Source organism: Talpa occidentalis, unplaced genomic scaffold (assembly GCF_014898055.3).
Source record: "Talpa occidentalis isolate TD23 unplaced genomic scaffold, MPIMG_talOcc4v2.1 talOcc4.7, whole genome shotgun sequence".
In the NCBI taxonomy this organism is placed as follows: domain Eukaryota; kingdom Metazoa; phylum Chordata; class Mammalia; order Eulipotyphla; family Talpidae; genus Talpa; species Talpa occidentalis.
The window spans coordinates 132,170,032-132,192,264 of NW_023605083.1; the positions used below are offsets into that span (position 1 = coordinate 132,170,032).

Here is a 22,233-nt window from a genome sequence, read left to right on the forward strand (position 1 = left end):
AGCCCAGCTTTGAAACCCGTGGACACACCTCTGGCCTAGGGGACCGCCTCCAGCGGGGAGCCCCGCGAAGCTTTCACTTTGCCCCAGCGAGGTTCACAGCCCGCACCCCTGTAAGCGGGTCCTCATGTGATTCCACAAACGGAAGACGCCGCAAGTGTGGGCCTCCGTGTCTCCCCAAGATCGCTGGGACCTCGCACCCCGCAGCGGCCACAGCAGCCCCCCAACCCCCGCGCCCCACTCTTTGGAGGTGCACGCGAGGTTTGGGTGAAAGGCTGGGAAAAGTCAGATCCTTTCCCCAAAGACTGACTCTCCCCGAGTCCCCCCCACCCGGGTCGGGGGACTCCAGCGCCCAGCCGGCGGGCGCCCCCGCCGGCCCCCCGCGCGCGCCCCGCTCCCCCCGCCCCGCCCCGCCCCGCGCCCCGCCCCGCCGGGCCTCGGCTACTTGGTAACAAACACTCGCACTTCCTGAGACTCTTTCTTCTCCCGCCGCGGGGCGCCGCGCCGAGCGCAGCGCCCCGCCCGCGCGCCCCCATTGGCCGGCGCCCTTCACCCGGCCGGGGCGCCCCCGCCGCGGCCCCGATTGGCCGGGGGCGGCCCACACCCGCGCGCGGCCCCGCCCCCGGAATAAGGGGCCGGGGCGGGCCCGGCGCGCGGAGTCGCCGCGCGGGGAGGGGCTGGTCCGCGCGCCGCCGGCTCTGCAGGTCGCGCCGCGCTCGGCACCTGCTCGCTCCGCCCGGCCCGGCCCGGCCCGCCCGCGCCCGCCGCCCGCTCCCGCGGGAAGGAGGCCGGGCCGCCGTCTGCGCCCCGGGCAGGACGCGCGGAGCCCGCGCCGGCGAGATGAGCGCGGACGCGGCGGCCGGGGCGCCCCTGCCGCGCCTCTGCTGCCTGGAGAAGGGCCCGAGCGGCTACGGCTTCCACCTGCACGGGGAGAAGGGCCGGACGGGCCAGTTCATCCGGCTGGTGGAGCCCGGCTCGCCGGCCGAGAAGGCGGGCCTGCGGGCCGGGGACCGGCTGGTGGAGGTGAACGGCGAGAGCGTGGAGCGCGAGACGCACCAGCAGGTGGTGAGCCGCATCCGCGCCTCGGCGGGCGCCGTGCGCCTGCTCGTGGTGGACCCCGCGGCCGACGAGCGGCTGCAGCAGCTGGGCGCGCAGGCCCGCGGGGAGCTGCTGGGCGCGCGCGAGGAGCCCGCGCCGGCCGCCCCCGGCCGCCGCCGAGACCCCCGGGACCGCCGAGACCCCCGGGACCGCCGAGACCCCGCGGGCCGCCGGCGAGAGTGAGCCCCAGGCCGCGGCGCCCGAGCCGGGCGAGCCCGAGAAGAGCCCTCCGGGGCGGGTAAGTGCGGGCCCGGGCCGGGGAGGGGGTCGGGGACACCCGGGCGCCCCGGGCCCCCGCGCGCTCCGGCCGCGCTCGGGCGGGCGCGGGGCCGCGCGCAGGCCCCCCCGGGCCGGGCCGCGACCCCCCAGCGCCTTCGTCCACTGCACCTCTTGTCCCCTCGTCTTTGGGGCTCCGCAGGCGGTGCTGGGGCGCCCCGTCGGTCCGCTCGCCCTCGGCTCTGTGGGCGGTGTCTGCGCTCGTGCCTCGGAACCCCCGGCCCCGCCCCGGGGTGCCCGCTTCCTCCGCCGCCCCCGGGGTGGCAGCTGAGGCTGGGGGTGCAGCGGCCGCGCCCCGCGCCTGAGCGAACTAGAGGAGTGGCAGCCCCTGTTTCTGTGGGAGCCCCGGCTCCGGGAGCGGAGGGTCCCCGCTGGGGCTCGCCGCGCCGCCCCCTCCTCCCGGGCCGCGGGCGGCTTATCATTAACTCGCGCGCGGCTGGACTTCATCCTCCAGGTCCCGCTGACTTCCGAGAAGGAGGAGGAAGCCCCGCCGGCTCCGCGCGCGGGGGCGGGGTGCCCGGGGCGGGGGCGCGCGCGGCCGGGGCGCCCGGGAGGGTTTAGGATTCTCCGGAATGTGAGCCGGGAGCGCTCGCCGGTCTGGGGAGGACCTTGGAGGAGGAGAGAGTTGAGCGGGGAAGGGAGGGGCAGTGGCCGGCGGGCCGAGGGGTCCTGCCCTGGCACCGTCTCCAGTCCCTGCACAGCACGCAGTCGGCAACTTTTGCCCTTGTTTGGTGTTTCCCCAAACAAGCGAGTTTGGATCAGCTGAAGGAAGGGCAGCTGGCAAAACAAGGCCGTGCTGAGCCTCCCGTCCCCAGAGAGCTGAGGGGGAGGCCCAGGGCGCGGACTGTGGGAGCAGGACCCGGGCCTCCCCGGAGCCCATTTGGCGTGCATCAGCTTTCCACCTGGTGAGTGCATGAGGCATGTGCTGGGGTGCCAGCCCGCCTCCCTGCACCTCCCTGCGTGAGGACCCGGTGCAGTCGGTGCAGTCTCGCAGGAGAAGGTGGAGCACCAGCTGGTTTGGTGCAAGTGAAGGAAATGAGGTCACCCCGAGGAGGCCTGTCCAGCCAGAGCTGGGTGTCAGGAATGCCAGGGCCGCCAGGCTCCCACTTCCTGCTGCTGCCAGTTGGGCATTGGTAAGGTGGGGGAGGGGTCGGAGCTCTCCTGGCAGGTTGGACACCAGGGAATTGAATTGGAACCCATGACCTCTGTCCCTGGCAGAAATCCACTTTGAACTTTGTGCTGAGGGTATCGATTGGCCATTCCCCCACCCCTTTTTTCCTTGGACTTTGGCACACAGATGACCCCCACCTCCCAATTGTAGTTGTGGCCAACACCACCCATTGTCCTTTTGATTTTGCTGCTGGGAGCTGGGGGTTGTAGAGGCTTAACGCAGCCCACACTCACGCCTCCCTCCTGTGCCACCTGAAAAGGTCGCTTTTTCATTTCCTGCCTTCCGGTGAGCACCGAAAGGGTTCCCCAGCTGGCCGTGGGACACCTGCGCCATTTGTGGCCAGAAGGGAGGAGCCCCTCCTCCAGCGGGTCCAGGGACACCTTCCCCCAGTGGCTTGGGGTTCCAGCTCAACAAGCATGCCCTGGAACTTTGAGCCTTGCTTCTCCCATCTGTGAAATGGGGGCGCCATGTGACAGTGAGACTTGCCTTCTCTAGAATTTTACAAATAACCAGCCGGATGCTGAACTGAGCTCCCTTGTGCCCCGGGCCCTGAACCCAGGGCTCCTGGCTCACACACAGCCACTCAGCACTGCCAAGCCCCTCTGGTAGGAAATGCCCGTGAAATCCGGCAAGGTGGGTGCACAGGTGGCCCACCCTGTGCTTGCAAAAAGAGGTTCCTAAACATCATGAGAGTTATTTCTCTTTTCCTAAAAAGCATCTCCTGTGTAAGTATTCCACCGAGCCTTACTGATTGGTTTAGCCTGAATTTGTCTGCCAGCTGGGGCTGCGATGGTGTCGCCCCTAGTTCTCCTAAGCGCAGTGTAAATGCCAGAGCACCGTGTAGAGAGTGGACGAGGGAGAACAACCCGGGTGGAGGAGAATGTGGGGCCTGCAGCGCTAGGGGACCAGGAGGAGGTGTGTGGTCCAGCCCTGCCCACCTGTTGTTGACTTGCTGCCTCCACACTTGGGGATAGGGGAGCAGCAACCCCCTGCTCAGAACCCCCCACCCAGTCCCATTCACCACCAGCCACAGGGTGAGGCCTAAACCCTTCAACTTGGTGAGCAAGTTGGGCCCCTGAGCCCTCAGTGAGGCTGGGCAGGCCTGAGCCAGCTCATCTGTTCCTGCTGGGCCACCGGGAGCCAAGTTTCTTAACTTCTCTAAGCCTCCACTTCCTCTTGTGTAAATCAGGGGCTGCCACAGCGGCCACCCCTTCCAGTTGTCTGAACCCAGGCCTTGTCTGTCCAGCAATGGCCGAGAGCCTGGCACTAAGTAAGTGCGCAGTGGACCTTGGTGGTGGGGGTTGGTCACAGGGGCTGTTCTAAGCCCACCCGGGGGCACTAGCTCTGGGTCTGCCTCTCTTTGGGGCAAGTGCTCAGCGGTCACTTTACTAATCATGGGGTTCCCCAGTCCATCACAATGTGGTCGCCTGGCCTACCAGTGCCCCCTGTGCCCCTCACCCCCAGCCGCACCAGATTCCTTCTAGCTGCCCTGACCTGGGAGCCTCTGAGGCTCCTTTCCTCCCTCCCCCTGCTTCCTGTCCCCACATCTCTTTTATGGCCCTGAACACCCACTCTTTGCCTCATCTGTTCACTGCATGGCCGGTTCTGTGAGTGCTGAGGGCAACGGCTGCAGCTCATTTGGGTGTCTGTCCCCAGCAAGGTGCCTGGCCCGGGGTAGGGAGAGGCTCAGTAAATATTTTCTTGAGCTGAATGAATGAAAACATAACAGCCAGCGGGGACCTTTGTCCCCAGTGACCTCAGGCCAGCGCACCTGGGCCTGCATGTGCCTGGAGCCCTTCCAGAGATGGGGATTCCAGGTGAGACTACCTGCTCCTGGCTCCTGCCTACTGGCGGCTTCCACTTCAAGACTAGGAAGTCAACGGTCTGGGCTTTGGGGTCCGCCAAGTCCACCCAGGGAACCCCTCTCTGGCTTTGGGACCCCAGTCGTTTAGTGACCCCTGCAGACTTCTACCTGGGAGCGGGACATGGGCACCCACCTGCAGAGTGCGTGGGAAGATTGGATGAGATTGGGGGGGGGTTGTGTAAGTAGGTGCCCACCTTGGGGGGAGGCGGTCAGAACACGGTTCCGGACAAACCTGACCCTGATCCCAAAGGCAGAGGTGGGGCAGGCACCCAGGGCGTGGGGGCACAGTGAGCTGCTCGGCCACCCCACACTGTGGAGCCAGGGGAAGTACATCCAGAGTTGAGCTGCAGGAGGTTAGAATTTGAAATGGGCAAGGTGTGTGGTCGTTGAGGTGCTAGTTCCCCCTTTTCAGCCGTGCGTTTGGGATCCCCGGTCTCGCCCCCCCACCCCCACCCCCTGTCCTTGCCTTTCCTGCTGCTCTGAATCAGTCATTCTGGGGCTGAGCCTCTTGGAGAAAGAAGGGGCTTCCGTCTTGAGGATCCCCGGATGGGTAGGTATAGCCCTTCGCTTCCTCCCCAGACTTTGCATTTTCTGGGTCCCTGGAAAGTGGGGAGCACTTAGGCATTACGGGAAGAAGGGGCCTAGCCAAGGGCTTGTTGGGGCTACCAGCCTGTTCCTGAGAGCAGCCAGACTTCTGGTGCCATCAGCAGGTACCCTCTGGCTTCATGCCCTGAGAGAGCCGCCCCACCCAGGAAGGAAACTCCAATGTCTAGTGTGCAGTCTTGGGCCATAAAGATATTGATACACATTCCATTGATTGCCCCATGACAACCCTGGGAATAAGGTCTTCTGTGTTTCGCGAGTTGATAATAAGTGTTAATAAATGATAGTCTTCATGTGTCTGACAAGGTGCCGAGCATGAGACATGCCTGGTCTCCTTTATCCACAGCCCCGTACAGGACAGATGCGCCCCGTGGTCTCCAGGAGTTCAGCTCAGGGGGCGGCCCTGGGGTTCTCAGAGTCCCTGCCACATTGACCATTGGAACTCAGCTGGCTCCACTCGCACACAGCGGGGCTGCACTTGAGGGCCTGACCCTCCTGCCAGGTGTTGGGGCCATCCCAGGGCTTAGATGCAGGCTGCTTGAGCCGCTCCCGGCAGAGTCCAGGTCACCAGGCCCTTTGGGCCAGGACTCCCACTATCCCCAGGGTATCAGCCCCAATGGAAGGTGCCTCTAGGACGGGGCTCTTGGCCCCATCCCTTCTCACCTCTGGGGCTGGGCCAGGAGTCTGGGACCAAGTCTCTACCCCCACTCCTCTTCCTGAGAACCCACCCTTGCTGCCTGTGGGTTTCCACTGTCACACGCCAGAGACTGATTTTGACTGCTGGCCCTTGGCCAGCCTTCCCCTCTCCCCCAGGTAGGATGACTCACCTGTCCCCAGACTCCTAGACGATGTCTAGATTCCTGGGTCCCAGAAAAGAACTGAATCAGATGCCCCGAGGTCTAGGGTCAAGGCCAGAGGGCTGACTTCCTGGAGACCAAGCTCTGACCTCTACCCTGACCCATTCAAGCAGCAAAGGGCCTGGGGATTTAGGACAGCATCCGGGGCCACAGCCTGGTGGACACTGCGGCAGCCACGGCCACAGGTGGTCAAGCACCTGGCTCCTGCCTGTCCTAACGTGATGAGCTCCCAGAGCGAAATGCCCCATGGTCCCGCAGACGGCGTGCGCGTGAGGACGGCAGGTGGTCTGCTGGTCACACCTAAAAGTGGTTCCACGTCAGAATGATACCTTTTGGCTACAGTGTGTTAAAAAGAAGATGTTGAAAGTGATTTTTCTTCCTCGTTAATGTGGCTACTAGCAAATTTTCAGCGGCCGACACTACGCCTTCTATTTCTGCTGGACAGTGCAGGTCCTGCCCACCCTGCGGTCGGCTGTGTGCACTTGAGCAATTCACCTGATCCCTTTGAACCTGACTTTCCTCTGAGACGAGGGCAGTAATACCTCCCCGGTGCTAATGAGAAAATAACCGTGCTCGGCGCCTGGCGCATAGTCAGTGCTCAGTCAGCCACAGCTGCTGTTTGTGCCTTCCGTGCAGACCCCCGATTTCTGGAAGTTCCTATGTTGCCGAGTGGTGCAGTCGACAGGAGTTAAATCTCTCGACTCCTGGGAGGAGGGTGAGGTGGAGTGCCTGGGGGGCAGGCAGGCATGGAACGGCCAGCCTGGATGGTGTCCAGCCAGGCAGCAGCCCACGTACCAGCCTGCCCCGTCCCAGGCCTGCCCTGCCCTGGGGAGACCTGAGCCAAACTCACCCTTGGGTGGGTCTCTGGCCGGCACGGGGAGAGAAGATGCAACCTATGGGAGCAGCTGGCTCAGGGCCCCTGTGTGGGGGGTGTCGGAGAAGCAGCCCCCACTTGACAGACGTCTCCTCCCTGGATCCTGCCCGCCAGGCTCCAGGGAAAGGTTTTTCTGAGGAGAAAAAGGAAGAACGAGATCAAGAGCTGGGAGTAGCTCCCTTTGTGCAGCTGGGGGAGGGAGGGCCTGGCATTCCCACAAGTGCAGACCTGAGGGGGATGAAGCCATGTGAGGCTTGTGCAGACAAACCCTCGTGCTTCACCTGGACACCGGCGGCCTCTGCTCCTGGTCACCTCAGCCTGCCCTCAGGACACTGCCCTCTCATGGCACCACTCCAGGCCGGGCAGGCCCTGTCTGTAGTGTCTACTTTGAAGACCCAAGCCTGTGCCTTCAGAATCCCATGGACCCAAACTCCTTGCCCCCTTGCAGGCACCCCCCCCCCATCCCAGAACAGCTGGGGCTCCCCCTCCTACCTACACTGGGCCCTGCTTTCCCTGTGTGGCGCCCTCCTCACAGAGCATCATCCTTATTTGCATAAATAAGAGCCCTGGGTGGGGCTGGGGAAAGGGCAGTTCTTGGGGGGGGGGGGGTCACCGCTATTGTTCCCCTAGCCTTCCCTGTGGTCTTCCTGCTCCTCCAGTCCGCCCCTTCTGGCGCCTAGAGCTGGGCGGCCTGCAAGAGGCAACCTGGCATTTTCTATAGGGACCATCACCATGGCATCATCTAGGGAGGGGCTAGACCCAATGGGGCGTTGGCCCCCAGTTGCCTGAACAGGGAGCGGCTCTGAGCCTGCTCCCCAGAGACGGTCACTGGGATTAGGTATCGGCTTTCCACAGCTTTCCAGGTGGCTACTGGTGGCGCCTATTGAATTCCTTGCCCGTCGTCCGCTCCCTGGGCTGCGTGGGTGGAGGTGACTGGGCGGCCACTTGCAGTGGGGCCGTGCTCCCTGGGGGAGAGGGTGGGATAATGGGGGGCAACCACAACAGGCCTCTGACAGGATTTGGGGTAACCTGGGAACCCAAGGGTGGGAGAAGGCCCTGTGAGAAGGGTCTGGAGGCAGCTCTCCAGCAGGGTCTTTCCGGAAAACAGATCTGGAGATGAGAAATCAGCACAGGCTGCCCCAGCCCATTTGCACCACCCCGTTGGCCACCGTCACCTTTTGTCCCTCCTTCCTCTCCCTCTCTGCCGGTCTCACTGAGCAGATCCTGATTTCACTCCCAGGTAACCTTGTCATCGGGGGTCCTACCTGAGGCGCTGAACAGACTCTGGGGTCATGAGCCCCTTGAGGTTGCTGACACCCCCTCTGAGCATCTCCAGAACTGGCACCATGGCACAAAGCCCCATCTGAGCTCTTGGGGGCCACTCACCAAACCCTTGATGGCCTGGAACGCACCCTCTTCCCCAGAGCAGAAGCCACTCCCTGCCCTGCTCTGAGGGTACAGGCCCCAGGACAGATGCCTGGCCCCTTCCCATGTTCTATTTTCTGTGCTGAGCCTTGAGGCCAAGACCAGGTCCCACAAAACCCCAGGGAGGTTCTGCCCCCAGGGTCCCTCCTGCCAGCACCAGCCTCCACCCAGGCAGGGATGGCCTGACTCAGCAGCGGCCTGACACCTCTTGGTCAGACAGCTCTTGGAGACAGCTGGGGGCTGGTGGAGAGCTGGGCTGGTCTCCCTGGAAGCTGGGCAAGCCTGCCTGCCCCCGCTCCTGTGGGACGGGAGGGAGACTCCAAGGACTTGGGCAGGAGGGAGCTAGAGGGGCTCTGAAGGTGTCTGAACATTTCAGAAAACCCAAGGGCTTCTTGTCTGCTGGCCCAGTCACCCCCAGAAGGCAGTGAAGTTCGGGGGCCAGGAGCAGCGGGTGGCCTGAGCCACAAAAAGGGAGCCAGGATAACAGCAGGCCCTCCTGGGGTGAAGCATATGGAGGATCAGTAAGAAAGCCCCCAGCATGGAGACCCCGGCCTGCACCTGGGCTTCCCAGAGGCTGGGGCATGGGGAGACTGCAGCCCTGCAGTCAGGAGAGCGCCAGGCACCCCCGCCCGTGCCCTGCGCTGTTCCAGCCACAGATGCAGCCCAGGCTTGCTCATGGTCGCGTCACCTATCCCAGGCACCGGCTGCAGCGCGGCTGCCACGGGCTGAGCGCCGGAAGGAAGGCCGTGGTTTCATCAGCTGCCAGCCACCTCCTGCACATGCTGTGGCCACTGCAGGGAGACAGCCCTGTGCTGACCCCTCACTGTCCACTCAGCTGCCAGGGGCCTCCACCCGGTCTGGACTGGGGTCTCTGCCGACCAGCCCATGGTGTGGGGGACAGGACGCGTGCCAAGGCAGAGGCAGAACCTCTGCAGAACTGGCTGCCATCAGGCAACGGCGCCACGGCCGGATCCCCCTGCCCCGTCTCCAAGCTGTGGGTGACCAGCCGGGTGCCAGGAGGAAGCGGGGAGGGGCAGAGACATCGGAGCTGTCCCCCTTCACCCTCCCCACATTCTCAGGGCCCAGGCGAGCTCAGTGGGGCTGGGGCAGAAAGCTGAGCCTGCCCTGGTGGCAGCAACTGGTCAGACCTGTTCCTGCCCCCTCAGCCTGGGGGAGAGCCGGCTGGCACTTGGTGGAGGGATTAGCTAGAGGGGAGAAGAGCCTCACTCCCAGAACAAGATCCCAGAGGACTGTGGGGGTGCCAGGCTGCAGGTGGGGCAGCATCAGTGCGGGCCCTCCGTGGGGGCCAGGCCCTGGAGACCTTGGGAGAAGAGGGGGCTTTGCCTGGGGCTGGTGGCCCAGGTGAGGGTACTCTTGGCCAGTGTGAGAAACAGCAGCACCCTCCTTCCTGTCTGGGCCTCCCCACACCCCCACCAACATCCTGAAACACAGACCCGCCCAGACATTTAGAGGAAGGCAAGTTACCACGCACTGTCCGGCCCGCTGCGAGCCGAGGGGTGGGGACCGAATTCCCTCTGCAGATGGCAGCTGCCACCCGGGGCCCTGGCTGGCAAGTTGGGACAGGAGGCCTGTAAACCGTCCTCTCCTTCCCCACCCCTCCCCTGCCTCTCCACTCCCAGCTGGGGGTTGGGGTTGCAGAGCAACCTGCCCCCACGCCCCCAGAATCTCACTTCTCAGCTTAATATGACGTTCATTAGTCCGGACAACAATGGGAGAGTCTTTGGGACCGGGATTGCAGCGCGTCAAGTGTTTCCACTGGTGTTATTTGTCTCACCTGGGGCCCGCGGCAACCTGGCAACCCCAGGTGGCAGGTGGCACTAAGAATGGCTCATAAATGCGGAACCCATGGCTCTGAGAAGGAAATTGCTTGCCCCGGCCCCGGGTGACTTCCTAATAAGCAGGGCAGCTGGAACCTGGGCCTGGACCCCTGCTGGGACTCACCCCTGGCGCCTGGAGAGGACAGAGTTCCCCTGAGAGGCCCTGGGCCCTGGGGGTGGGGGCCCCGGAGTCAGCTTTGGGCTCCTGCCCCTGGCTCACTCTTGCCTTTATTCCCTCCCTCAGGAAGACCGGTCGGGCCGTGGGTCTAAGCTCAGCTGCGCGCATTCCGCGGAGGGCCTGGGAGCTCAACCTCCCCTGTCTGTTAAAAGACCACCTCGGCCCGCGGCTGCCTCTGCCGGGCCTGCTCTTCAGGGCGCTCTGCATCCATGCTCCTGGGGGCTGGCGGGCTCTCGGGCTCTGCGGGGAAGGGGGTGTCCTGGTCCTGTCCAGGCCTGTGGCCACCTGGCCCTCACAGCTCCCTTTGGCGGGGCTGGGGGGGCCCGCGTGGGCGAGGAAAGGCTTTACTGTAAACACGCTGACCGCTTTCCATAAACACCACGCCCGGCTCCCCGCTGCGGAGAATGGGGTACAAGGGGTCCCCTGCCATACTGGGAGGGGTACCAAGTACCACCCCCCATTCTGCCTCATCAGGGAGGAGGGAGCCATCAAAACCACACGATTAACCTTTGAAGGTCAGAAGGGGAAGGGACTTGAGGCCAGGCCGGTCCCGTCCCTCGTTGGCCGGCAGAAGAAACTGAGGCCTGGGCGGAGGGTGCTCCTCCCGGGCCACGGCCACCGCTGCGACGCTGCCTCGCGCAGCTTTCCCGAGGCCAGCCCGGCCTTCTTTCCGGTGCTGTGTGGGCGCCAACCCGCGGGCCTCCCTCCCGGCTCCTCCTTGGGCCGGAGAGTGGGGCCCGGCGTGGGGCAGGGAGGGTGGGACCTGGGACACTGCGACAGCGAGGACCCTCCTTGACCCCCACAGCCTGAGCTTCGGCCCCGACTCTGCATCATGAAGAGGGGCGCCAACGGCTACGGCTTCAACCTGCACAGCGACAAGACCAAGCCCGGCCAGTTCATCAGGGCCGTGGACTCAGACTCACCCGCCGAGGCCTCGGGACTCCGGGCCCAGGACCGCATCGTGGAGGTAACCCTCTGGCTGCAACCCCCGCCCCTGCTGATAGCCCCAGAGGAGCTGCTCCTGGCCAGCCCCCCCCCCAACTGATGGAGGGATGGATAGAATGAGGGAGCGGGTAGAAGGATGGGGAGAGGCGTGGAAGGAGCGAAAGGGAGGGAGGGGGGTTAGCAGGATGGAGGAGAGACTGGAAGGGGGGATGAAAGGACAGATGGGGGATGGAGGGAGACAGAAGGACGGAGATGGGGAGCCAGGAAGGGAAGGATGGAGGGACAGGAGGTGCAAGCAGATAGGACAGAGGGGAATGGTGGGTAGTGGGTGACGGATGGACCAACTCCCTGCCCCCCCCTCCCCCGCCCCCCCCCCGCCCCCCCCCCCCCCCCCCCCCGCCTCTAATTCACCGCGAGGCCATGCTCAGCGGCCATGCTCAGCGGCCGGGGTTCACCCCCACCAGGAAGATGTCTGAGGCCACGGCTGTTGCCAGCCGCCTGAGGCCTCGGTGCCAGCACAGGGCGGGGGGGTGCATCTTTCCCAGCAAGGCCAGCCCTGATGCCCCTGTGCTCAGCGGGGCAGGAAACGTGACCCAAATGCCTTGGGCAGGCCCTGGAATCTCAGTCTTAAATCCTTAGCGCTAGGAGATCAGCTCTCCGGAGACGTCTCGTTTTACATGTGAGAAAACCAGGGCCTGGAGCTGGAAGTCAGTCCACACGAGGCCAGGAAGGCTGGCCCTGCCTGAGCCCCGCCGTTCCATCCGTCACAGCCATTTGTTCAGTCTCGTCTGGATGTTTCCTTGGCCCAGCTCAGGGCTCCGCAGACCCTAAGGGGGGCTCAGTGTCCCTGATTATCCGCTGCCCGGGGACAGAGGGGGCCGTTTGTCCCTCCTCCACTGCCCTCCCCACTATGAGGCCTGTGTGGCTAACCCTGCCCTCCCCCCCCAGGTGAACGGGGTCTGCATGGAAGGCAAGCAGCACGGTGACGTGGTGGCCGCCATCAAGGCCGGAGGGGACGAGGCCAAGCTGCTGGTGGTGGACAAGGAGACAGATGAGTTCTTCAAGAAGTGCAAAGTGGTCCCGTCTCAGGAGCACGTGAATGGTGAGCTGGGGGGCGGCCATTGCTTCAGACCTATCCCAAGGGGGGCTGGGGGATTCCTGCCTGAAACTCCCTCTTCCTTCTGGGAGGCCAGAGGTGGGGAGAGAGTGGGCTGCTGTCAGGAGCGAGCAGGGACAGCCAAGACAGGCTGGACTGCTGACCCGGGGCCAAAGCTGCAGCACCAGAGGGAGGCCTGAGCCAGCCCCTCCCCCGGGGGGTTCTCAGGGCAGAGCCGGGAGGAAAGGGTTAACTCTGGGGAGGCCTCCAGCCCTTGCTTGGTCAGATCAGAGTCCACTGCAGCCCAGGGCCGCCTCCTCCCTTCTCTCAGGTTGTCTTGGAAACTCCAGCTTGCTGGCTCTGGAAAGCAGTGGGTCCCCCTGCAGTCCCTGGGCCCCTGCCCTCCCCTTCCCCCACCATCCCCTGCCAGGCAGAGCCAAGTGGGGCAGGGCTGCACCAGGGTGGGGAGGAGAGAGGGGCTCTCTGCTTCCTGGCCTGGACTTTCTCTTGGGAAGATGGCTCCTGGGGGCCTGGGGGTGGGGTGGGGGTATCCTCTCTGGACTTTGCAATGGGTGTGGCCTCCCCTGGTGTCAGGGTTATACTTGTGGGTGGGGAGGGGGAGGTGGTCATGAAGGCTCTGCCACAGACTGATCCCTGGCTGCCAGGGCCCAGTGGGAAGACCCCCTCCAGGGCCCTGGGGATTTCTGGAAGGGAGACGGGTCAGTTGAAAAGTCCCCAGCATGCTCTGGGCAGGGGAGGCGGGGGCTGCCTTGTGTCCCAAGTTCCTGGAAACTAGAAGACTCAAATAACCCCTTGGTGAGGGGAAAGTGAGGCCCAGACATGCCCCCAGCTTGCTTTTGTGCGCATGGTCTAGGGAAGATACAACTGAAATAGGGGCTCCACAGTTCCCCAAATGCCTCCTCCAGCGTCCTTCACCCCAAGTAATCTGCCCTTAGAAGCTCCTCCTCTGTCTCTGGCACAGTCTCTACCAGCCTCCTCCCAGGCATCCCTCCTGGCTTTTCCGGGATGGAGTCCTTGTCCCTCTGCCACCAAGTGGATCCCGTAGAGGAACATCCCCCTCCGGGCGGCTGCCACGGCTTTGCCCTTCAAAGCAGCCAGAGTTCAGGGGCCTGGGGCTGGCCTGGGGCTGGCCTGGGGCAGCAGGTGGGAGTGTTCCTGTGTCCCAGCAGCCCCTGCGGTGGGAAGGTTATCAGTGTCAAAAGGAAGGACACGGTAAGCTGGGTGTCTGACTGCCCTGCTCTTGTTTGTTTTGTTTTGTTTTTAAGATTGATTTATTTATACAAGAACTGGGGTACAGGCCAGAGGTGTGGAGGGTGAGAGGATTCACCAGAGACAGAGAGGGGAGCAGAACAGGCAGACTGACTGAAATACACTGCTGAGGGGAGCAGCAGGGAGACAGGAGAGGTCTGCTGCGCCATGTGGGTAGCTCCCTGGCCGGGGATCAAACTTGGATAGCTGCGGATAGCTTCATAGGTTGCGTCTCAACCCCTTGTGCCACCAGGGAGGCCCCCGGATCTCACACATTAATGTGAAGCTGGGTTCAGGAAGAACCAGGGCGTCAGGCGCCCTCTACCCTCCATCTCCACTAAGTTTCCCAGGGATGGGGAGCACACACCCAGGACGCTGCCCAAGCCCTCTCACCCCCTCAGCTTCTCACAGGCAGGGATTGTGGGGGGTCATCTCCTCTTTCAACCAAGGCAGTACAAACCATAGCCTGGACTATGGTTCCGATTCTATGATATGTCGTGGTCACCTAGGAAGCTTCTGGAAAATGTGGGCTCCCAGGTCTGTGTCAGCCCCACTGGGTCCATATGGACACCCCTGACAAGCTCCATTTAGGCCGCACTCCACCCGCCTCCCTGGAGCCTCTTAACTCATTTCTGCTCTTGTCTCCTCCCCCAGGTCCCCTGCCCGAGCCCTTCACCAACGGGGAGATCCAGAAGGTAAAGGCAGATGCCCCAGCTGCTCCCCTGGCATTCGGTCGGGGCTGGGGAGAAGGAGGGGGAAGAGGGCATGGCAGGGAGGCCCGTCGTCTGGCCCGGGTTCCAACCTCAGGGTTTCCTTCCTGAGCTCCGGGTGGTAGATGTGCCCGCATACCCCTTAGCCCCTGCCCAAGGCCATTGGGAGAGCCTGCCCGGCCCCTCTGCAGCTCACCATCCTGGGTGACAGACCCTGCCTGCAGCTCCCCACCATACAGAAGAGGCCTTTCTTCCCCCCAAGAACAGAGCTTTAGTGTCTGGCCGCACTGCCTGGCCCTGCTACTTCCAGTCTGGGGTGGAAGAACAAAGCCCCTCCCCCCGGCCCCGGGCAGAAGGGAAAGCAGTGGAGGCTGGGGAAGAGGCCATGGGCCCGAGGCCAGCCGAGGCCACGGAGGAGCCCAGGCAGGGGCTGAGCACCAAATCGAAGTCCTGGCCAAAGCGTCACTCTGGGTCGGGCGCGTTGGAGACACACCTCAGAGTGGGGGCCTCTGCAGGGTCTGCCTAAGGGGTCCCTTCTCCGGGGGGCTCCTGCTGGCAGGTCACGGTCAGGGCACTCAGGACTCTGGGTCTCAACCTTCCCTCACTCTACTTTGTGGGTCTAGAATTCTCCTTCAGGGCCCTTCTTGGCTGCCTTGGGGTTTACGTTCCAGGTTCCCGGAGTCGAGTTTAAGTAAACTGGGGGGCTGCCAGAGATTCCAGGGGCATCATTCTTGTCCCTCCTGGTGAGCCCAGAGGCCCCTGTGTCCCCACAGTCCAGGAAGCTCCTCCATGGTCACTGGCCCAAAAGATGGCCAGTCCCAAAGGGTGGACTCTGGGGAAGCTGTTCAGCTGACCCCACGATGCTCCCCCACCCCACAACCCCTGCCCCGAGGCGGAACCAGGCTGCCCTCTGATCCTGGAGAAATGTGAACATGTAAATCCCCCCGGGGCCCATGGCAGGCACTTGAGTGAAACTTCTCAAGACAGACACCTGTCTTCCCTGGGAACGCCCTCCCTCTCAGGACTTCCCCACCCCACCCCCGCCAACCTGCACCCTCCTCTCTCTGCCAGGAGAACAGCCGTGAAACCCTGGCCGAGCCCGCCTCCGAGAGCCCCAGGCCAGCCCTGGCGAGATCCACCTCCAGTGATACCAGCGAGGAGGTAGGCTGGGGGGTGGCAGCCAGTTACAGGAAGCCCGTTCCCAGGCCACACTCGTTCCTGGCACAGCAGCCTGCTCGGAGGTCACATGCTGAGCCACGTTCTGCTCTTGTGACCTGGCTTCCCTGGGCACTGCCCCAAAGGAGCCACCTCACCACCAGGGCTGAGGACCAGGACGCTCGCTGGCCACGGCCTCCCAACCCTTCCTCCTCTCTTCACAGCTCAACTCCCAAGACAAGCCCCGGAAACAGGACTCCACGGCAGCCTCATCTACCTCCTCTTCCTCCGACCCCATCCTGGACTTCAACATCCCGCTGGCCGTGGCCAGGGAGAGGGCGCACCAGAAGCGCGGCAACAAGCGGGCCCCGCAGATGGACTGGAGCAAGAAAAACGAACTCTTCAGCAACCTCTGAGCGCCCCTCCCGCTGCCAGGAAGGCTGGCGGGGACCAGCCCCCGCCCCATTCTAACCCCCTCTCTCGCCTCCCCACTGACCTCCCAATCAGCACCAATCAGCACCAGCCTCTCCTCTCTTGGCAGATCGTTTTTCTAGAGAACTGTGCCCGTTCCTCGCCTCGGGGAAAGTGACAGTTCTTCCGTCCTGCCCAATCACCGAATGCTCCAGTCTGCCTGCTGGGTTGCCCCTTGCGAGCCCGCCTGGGCCACCCCCGGGACCCGCACCCAGCAAGGATGGCGGGACAGGGAGCGGTGTCTTCCTGTGACCACAGAGGTTGACTGGGCCCAGGGCTCACCAGGGACTGCCGGTGCAGTGTCTCAGCAGACACGGTCGGGTTGTTTTCTGTTGATTTTTTTTTTTTTTTTAAGAGTGCGCTATCACTGAGTCGAGGGAGCTTTGTTTCCATGATTAACGTGATTCTCCAGGTGGCTTCATCCGGGGCCTAGCTAGCCGTAATCTTGGCCTAAAACTTTTCTTCCATGTCTACTCCCATCCCGAGTCAGCCCCGGGCGGCCTGGGTCGGGGCAGGCCCCGTCTGCTCCTGTCTGAGCCAGGCCACCCCACTGTAAAGAACTCCACCTGAAATTCAACTAGTTTCTCCATATGCCTCAGCCTCCGTGTCTTCCTTTAGAGCTGGCCGAGAGATGGTGACAGGTGCCCCAAGGTGGCCTCTGGCTGAGGGTAGGGTCTAGCTCGAGGGCAAGGATGGGCTTCCTGTACCCCAGCCTGGGAGGAGGCAGAGGGGGTGCTTTAGCTACAGGGCCTGCCACTGCCCAGTAGCCAGGCCATTCTGGCCATCAGGCGCAGGGCCTGCCAGTAGCACGAGCTCCACCTCAGGATTTACCGGGGAGGTGGGAACCAAGGCCCCCAGGCTCAGAGGGGGCCTGGGAGGTTCCCCTAACACCACTCCAGGTGGAGCTGGATTTGGAATGCAAACGAGGGTTGCTACCCATCTTGCTACCCGCAGGTAGGGGGTGCAGGATTCCCAGGGGAGGCTTGAGCTGGCACCAGACTAGCTTATCTGGCCAAGGACCTGATTGGAGGGTACTTGTTCAGGCTGGTAGGGTAGATGGCACTTCCCAGGGTAACATGCCATGTTCCCACATCAGAGACACTGGTTCCTGTACCTCTGGCACCTCAAGCCACATCCTGAGGGCTGCCAGGGCAGGAAAGCAGGTTGGTCCCTGGTTACTCTGTACCAGGAGACCACCAGGAAGCCAGGTTCCTAGGCCTGAGAACACGGAAGGAGGGTGATAGCACACCTGGGAGAGGAGCCCTCGGGCTTGAGAAGAGGGCTAGTCATGTCTGGTCATCTCTGGCCTCTAGTTAGGGCCTGAATTCCATCAGCTCAAGAAGACCATCCAAACCCTTATCATGGCACCAATCACGAGGTCTGGCCCCACCCCTGCCTCTACCCTTTGACCCCTGATGGAGCAGGCCTCCCACAGGTGAGCAGCTCTGTAGGGTTGTGAAGGGGCCGCTCCCTACCTCACCTGCCATAGGTAACCGTGCAGCCCTTTGATTAGGCGGAGGGGACAGGTGTCCTGAGCAGGTGGCTCCCGGGGCTGGGCCGCCCCAGCAAGCGAACAAATTTTTGTCTTAGATTCAGTCATGTTTCAGATCGTAGATTTTACATATGTAGTTTGGTGCGAGATGCCAGGATGGAGGGACTGGGAGCTGAGGCCTCAGCAGGCTCTGGCTCTGTGGCCAAAAAACAGGCCTTGGGCGCACTGCCTCAGCTTAGATGGGACCACTTCCTCTGTTCACATACCCTCGCGCCTCCTCCACAACTGGGTTCTGAAACTTGCCTGGCCTTTCTTGATGGCCACCCCAGACTATGATGGAGCTGAGGGGCCACTAGGAGTCAAATGGGTCCCCCTGGCTAAGGTGGGGAGACTTAGCTCAGCTCCACCTTTGAAGCACCCGCTGCCTTGCAACCTGGCCATCCCGAACCTGAGCCTCTGGCGCCCCCTCCCGACCATGTCAGGGACAGCTGCCCCAGAGGGTGGGGCACACCGGTGGCCTTGCCCCCGCCACCACTGGTACAGCTGAGCTGCTTCTCGAAAGGCCCTTGCAGGAAGCTCCAGCTTCAGGCACAGCGGGGAGTCCTCCAGCCACTAGGAGCTGTATCCCACACTAACTTACTCCCAGAGAAAGGAGCAAGGGCACTCCCACCTTCCAAGCCACCTGTCCAGCCAAGGCCAGGACACTCATTTCCAAACCTTGGGGTCGCAGCCGGCCTGCTTCAGCTGGACAACAGCAGCCTGAGCTGCCGCCCTATTCTCACCACGGGCCTGGAAACTGCAGGCCGGGCCTCCTGGTAGCTCCCCTCCCCTCAGGCCCAATGAGGAAATCAGGAGAGCCCGCCGTGTGGTGTCATCTGCTTTACTTGCAGCCAGGGCCTCTGCCCCAGAGTAGCACCTCCAGCCTCCCAGGGGAGAGGGGGTGCTGTCCATTCACCAGCCCCACCTTGGCCTCCACCTCCATCCTCCCGCCTCTCACTCACTCCAGGCTCGGAGAGCCCAACCAGGTTGGCCCAGAGGGGCTGGCCGTGGAGTCGCGCAGCCATGCGTGCAGCCAGCCAGGGAGGCCAAGGCAAGTCAGACCCCGAGTCTGAAGGGCCCCAAACGGAGGTGCCCAGGCTGGAGTGGGGCTGGGGCACTCTGCCCCGAAGGCCCTGTCCGTGGTCTCTGCTGCCGGGCTCCCGACTCTTGGAGCCCCGACACCCGTGATGAGGGGGGTGGCCCATAGGCGGCTGTCAGCGGGGCTCTGAGGTCCCATCCCTGTAGGGCTGCTCCTGCACGTGGCTGGTCTGCTCCAGAAGCCACTGGCGGTGCGGCTGGCTCACCGTCAGCCTGAGCGTCACCTCCTGGAAGACGCTGCTCACAGCCACCTGGGGGAGCCAGAAAGCAGGGCTGGCTGAGCGTCAGGTGCTGCGGCCCCTCAGCCTGAGCGTCACCTCCTGGAAGACGCTGCTCACAGCCACCTGGGGGCGCCAGAGAGCAGGGCTGGCTGAGCGTCAGGTGCTGCGGCCCCACCCTCCAGCCCAGGAGAGTCTCACCTGCTCAAAGTGAAGTTTTCGGAACATCCGGAGGCTCGGTTCATTGTCTTGCCCGATTTTAGCCTCAAACTTGGTCAGACCGAGCTTGGTCACTCCTCCCAGAAGGAACCGGAGAAAGGGACAAGCCGCGGATGGGTCTCCGGTAGCCAGCACCCCCCAGCCTCACCCCTCCCGTCCCGCTTCAGCGGCAGCACCTTCACCTGTGGCTCGCTGGGGCCTTCTTACCGTAGGACATCATCATGAGGACGGCCTCGGTGCCAAAGCCCCGGCCCCGACAGCTGGGCTCTAGGAGAAACAAGGGACCCTGACGGCTCTTGCCAGGCTCTGGGGCCCTTCTAACCCCCACAACTCTGTGCGGCTGGTACTGACCGCTATGACCACTGTGCAGATGAGGGAACAGAGGCTCAGAAAAGCTCAGTGACTACCCCAAGGTCACACAGCCTGGAGACACCCTGCAACCTGACCCCCAGCCTCAGCAGAGGCCCACGAAAGAGGCGCATGGCCCTGGAGGAGAAGGCTAAGGGCCAAGAATACGGAAACTGGAGGGCTCCTCCCAGTGTGGGAAGACGCTCCAGGGAAGAACAGTTATTTCTGGAGGGTTCCAAGCCCACCCCAAGGAAGTGTAAGACTCAAGTTGGAAGACCCTAAAACTAAGGGCTAAGTCCACACGTAAGCAGAGGGTGGGAATGAAGTGAGCCACCAGGTAAATGGGAGCCCAAGGCAGCCTGCCCCCCTAGGTGCTGAGCTGCCCAGGGTGGAGCAAGGCACTCTCTCCAACCCAGGCTGGCCTCAGTTTCAGCAGACCTGACCGCCAGAGGGAAGGAAGGGGGTGCAGAAAAGCAGGGCCAGGTGGAACAAACCTGCAATCATGACCTCGATCTCCCCTAGGGTGGGGTCCCCTCGGTCTGTGAGGAAGAGGTTCACATCTCCCGCCATGCAGCTCTCTTCTGGGGAGGCTGGCTGGGCCCGCCACTTGTCTGCATCCAGCACAATGAAGGTACACTCTGGGGGGGAGGCGACGGGGTCACCACCTGCACTCCCAAGTGATGTGAGGACAGTCTTCCTACCCAAGTCAGAGCAGAGGGGAACACCTGTCTGAGTCTGGCAGGAAAGGGGTCCGGGGCTTCCTCCAGCCAGTGACAAAGCCCTAAATTTGCCTCAGGCGGGACAAGATAGCCTTCTCCAGACAGAAACTGTAATTTCAGAGCACAGGGGACCCAAAGACCAGTAATCATGCCAATCTGCAATGAAGGTTGTGAGGGGCAGGGCCCCAATTTACAGTCAGAGCCCCAAACACTCTACTTCCCTACATCCCTGCAGGCCTGCCACAGGGGGGTGGGAAGAGGACAGAAGTGTCAACCACAGGGACAGCTTCAGGGAGCAGGACACTGGGAGGGCGGCAGGCACCTTCCAGGCTTTTCACCAAGTTTCTGGAGGGCTGTGGCTGAGACTGGAGACTGACCCTGGAGTCACCCTCCCTCCCCCACCACCACCAGTCCAGCTTCTCACTGTCAACATCCTCCCGCCAGCTGCGCTGCATGGCATACTCCTGCTCCAGGGTCAGTGGCTCGGAGGCCGTCAAACGCTGCAGCTCCTCCGATTTCATCCACTCGTGGTACCTGCAGGAATAGAGGGCTGGCCTTCGGCATGCAGGACTGATCCAGAGGCCCAGGCCTGACTTTTTATGAGAGCTTGTAGAAGCTTGTAGAAGCCCCAGAGAAAGGGTTCTGACTGCTCCGAGGCACAAGACTGATCCCCGCACAAGACCTAGAGGCAGGTTAGATGTTCAAGAAAACAGCCAGAAGGGTCAGTTCTATCTCCAGCTTCCCATCCTGTCTCATCCTGTCTCCCGGTCAGTGCGGGGGAGCAGTCTGAAACTACACATTCCTCAAATTCCTGAGGAGGTGCTTATGGCCAACCGACACAGCAAAGGTTGGGCAGAGATCCACAAAGGCCCAGTACCAGGAACCCCACTCCCACCCCAAAAGAAAAACTACAAGTAGAGACTATACCCCCACACCACCGCCCACCACCCCAGTCTACCAGATGTTTGCCAGTTGCTCCCACAGGAGTCCCTGCGACTCAGTCCTCGCCTTTCAAAACAGTGGACGTCAGACCCACCCATCTGCTACGTTATATGCACTGGGACATATGTGCTGGATGCACTGGGACCAGGGGAATGTCACTCATTTACAATTAGGGGAGAAGACTATTTCTTTTTCTCTTACACAGCTTAGTTTACATAAAGTAATTCTTGCTGACTGGCTAAAAAGGAAGCTAAGAGGGTGAAAGGGAAAAACAGGGATGGCGGCTTCTTCCAGGAAGTCATACTCCTTTGCTTTCCCTTTATCTGCTCGTAACTACTCCTTGCACCTTCTCAGATGAAATACTCACTGAGATCTGGCCTAAGGAGGGTGACCTACTCGCTGTGCCTTAAAGAGCTGCCTTGCACCCCCCGCCAGGGGGTAAATGGTTACCTAGGCACATGCTCTGAGGTGTAAGGTACCAGGACCACCTTCTTCCCCAGCAGCAAGATGTTCTGATTCAACCTCATGGTAGCAGCCTGCATGTGGGGAAACAAAGTCAGGCCCCTTCACACCTAGTGTGAAGCTAGAGCACCCCAGTCTCTGCAGCTAAGCTGTCAGAAGCGCCTCGGTCCTTCCCTTGCACACACTTCAGAACATGCAGACTCTAACCCCGCGGCAAGAAGGGGAACAGGGCGGTTTGAAGATAATCAAGCTGAGACTCCTATCGCAGGGGCCACGGAGGGCAGAATTTTCTGCCCATCTCTTCCTCCCCACTTGGCAAAAGGCAGATCCCTCCCACTCAAGAGGAACCAAGTCTTCTCTGCATAACTGGCCCCAGTCCAGAGTCTCCGCCCCGGGATCAACTTTCAGCCCTGCCGAAAACTGGTTTCAATCCGAGACCCCACCCCGGGCAGCTCCGGGTTGAGGCTCCCCCACTTCCCCGCCCCAAGCCGGCTCTCCCAGGCCAATCTAGGGGGAGACCGACTTAAATTCTCAGTCCCCTCCCTCTGGTGTGGAGCCACAGGCCACTCTCCGCCAGTCACCCCCATCTCACCCCCACCCACCGGCCCGATTCACACCCGCTCCCGCCGACTAAAGCGTCGCCGGCAGCAAGACCCAGCTCTCGGGCAGCCCGGTCCCCACCGCGGCGCGGTCCTCCGCATGCGCGTGGGGCGCACCCCGCCCACTTCCGCCACGCAGACGGCAGCCGCCCGGGCCCAATTCCGGCCCCGCCTCCTTCGGGCGTCCAATCAGCGCGCGGCGCTCCGCCCCAGGCGCGCGCGGAAAAGGTGGGCCCCCGGCGCGGCGCATGCGTGCTGCGGGCGCTGGTG

The 22,233-nt window shown here is 62.7% G+C and overlaps 2 protein-coding genes across 8 annotated transcripts; one reads left to right on the top strand and one right to left on the bottom strand.

Moving 5' to 3' along the window:
* The first annotated feature begins 837 nt into the window (after positions 1 to 837).
* Positions 838 to 18,406, top strand: NHERF1 (NHERF family PDZ scaffold protein 1). The gene is made up of 7 exons (XM_037492094.2): positions 838 to 1,183; positions 1,218 to 1,333; positions 10,987 to 11,148; positions 12,075 to 12,228; positions 14,146 to 14,186; positions 15,273 to 15,362; positions 15,581 to 18,406. The coding sequence occupies exons 1-7, from the start codon at positions 838 to 840 to the stop codon at positions 15,770 to 15,772; spliced, it is 1,101 nt and encodes a 366-aa protein (XP_037347991.1). The 3' UTR covers positions 15,773 to 18,406.
* NAT9 (N-acetyltransferase 9 (putative)) lies at positions 16,708 to 22,062 on the bottom strand. Of its 7 annotated transcripts, none has more exons than XM_054688969.1 (6): positions 21,982 to 22,013; positions 21,353 to 21,438; positions 20,385 to 20,494; positions 19,736 to 19,879; positions 19,101 to 19,160; positions 16,708 to 18,800 (listed from the first exon to the last, which is right to left on the bottom strand). In XM_054688969.1, the coding sequence occupies exons 2-6, from the start codon at positions 21,427 to 21,429 to the stop codon at positions 18,415 to 18,417; spliced, it is 777 nt and encodes a 258-aa protein (XP_054544944.1). In that variant the 5' UTR covers positions 21,430 to 21,438; positions 21,982 to 22,013; the 3' UTR covers positions 16,708 to 18,414. The 7 variants fall into 7 exon arrangements, with proteins under 7 accessions (XP_054544944.1, XP_054544945.1, XP_054544947.1 ...); XM_054688970.1 differs by having other exon boundaries at positions 21,967 to 22,005; XM_037492093.2 differs by lacking the exon at positions 21,982 to 22,013 and adding an exon at positions 18,876 to 18,970 and having other exon boundaries at positions 18,531 to 18,707; positions 21,353 to 21,444.
* Between the last annotated feature and the right edge of the window lie 171 nt (positions 22,063 to 22,233).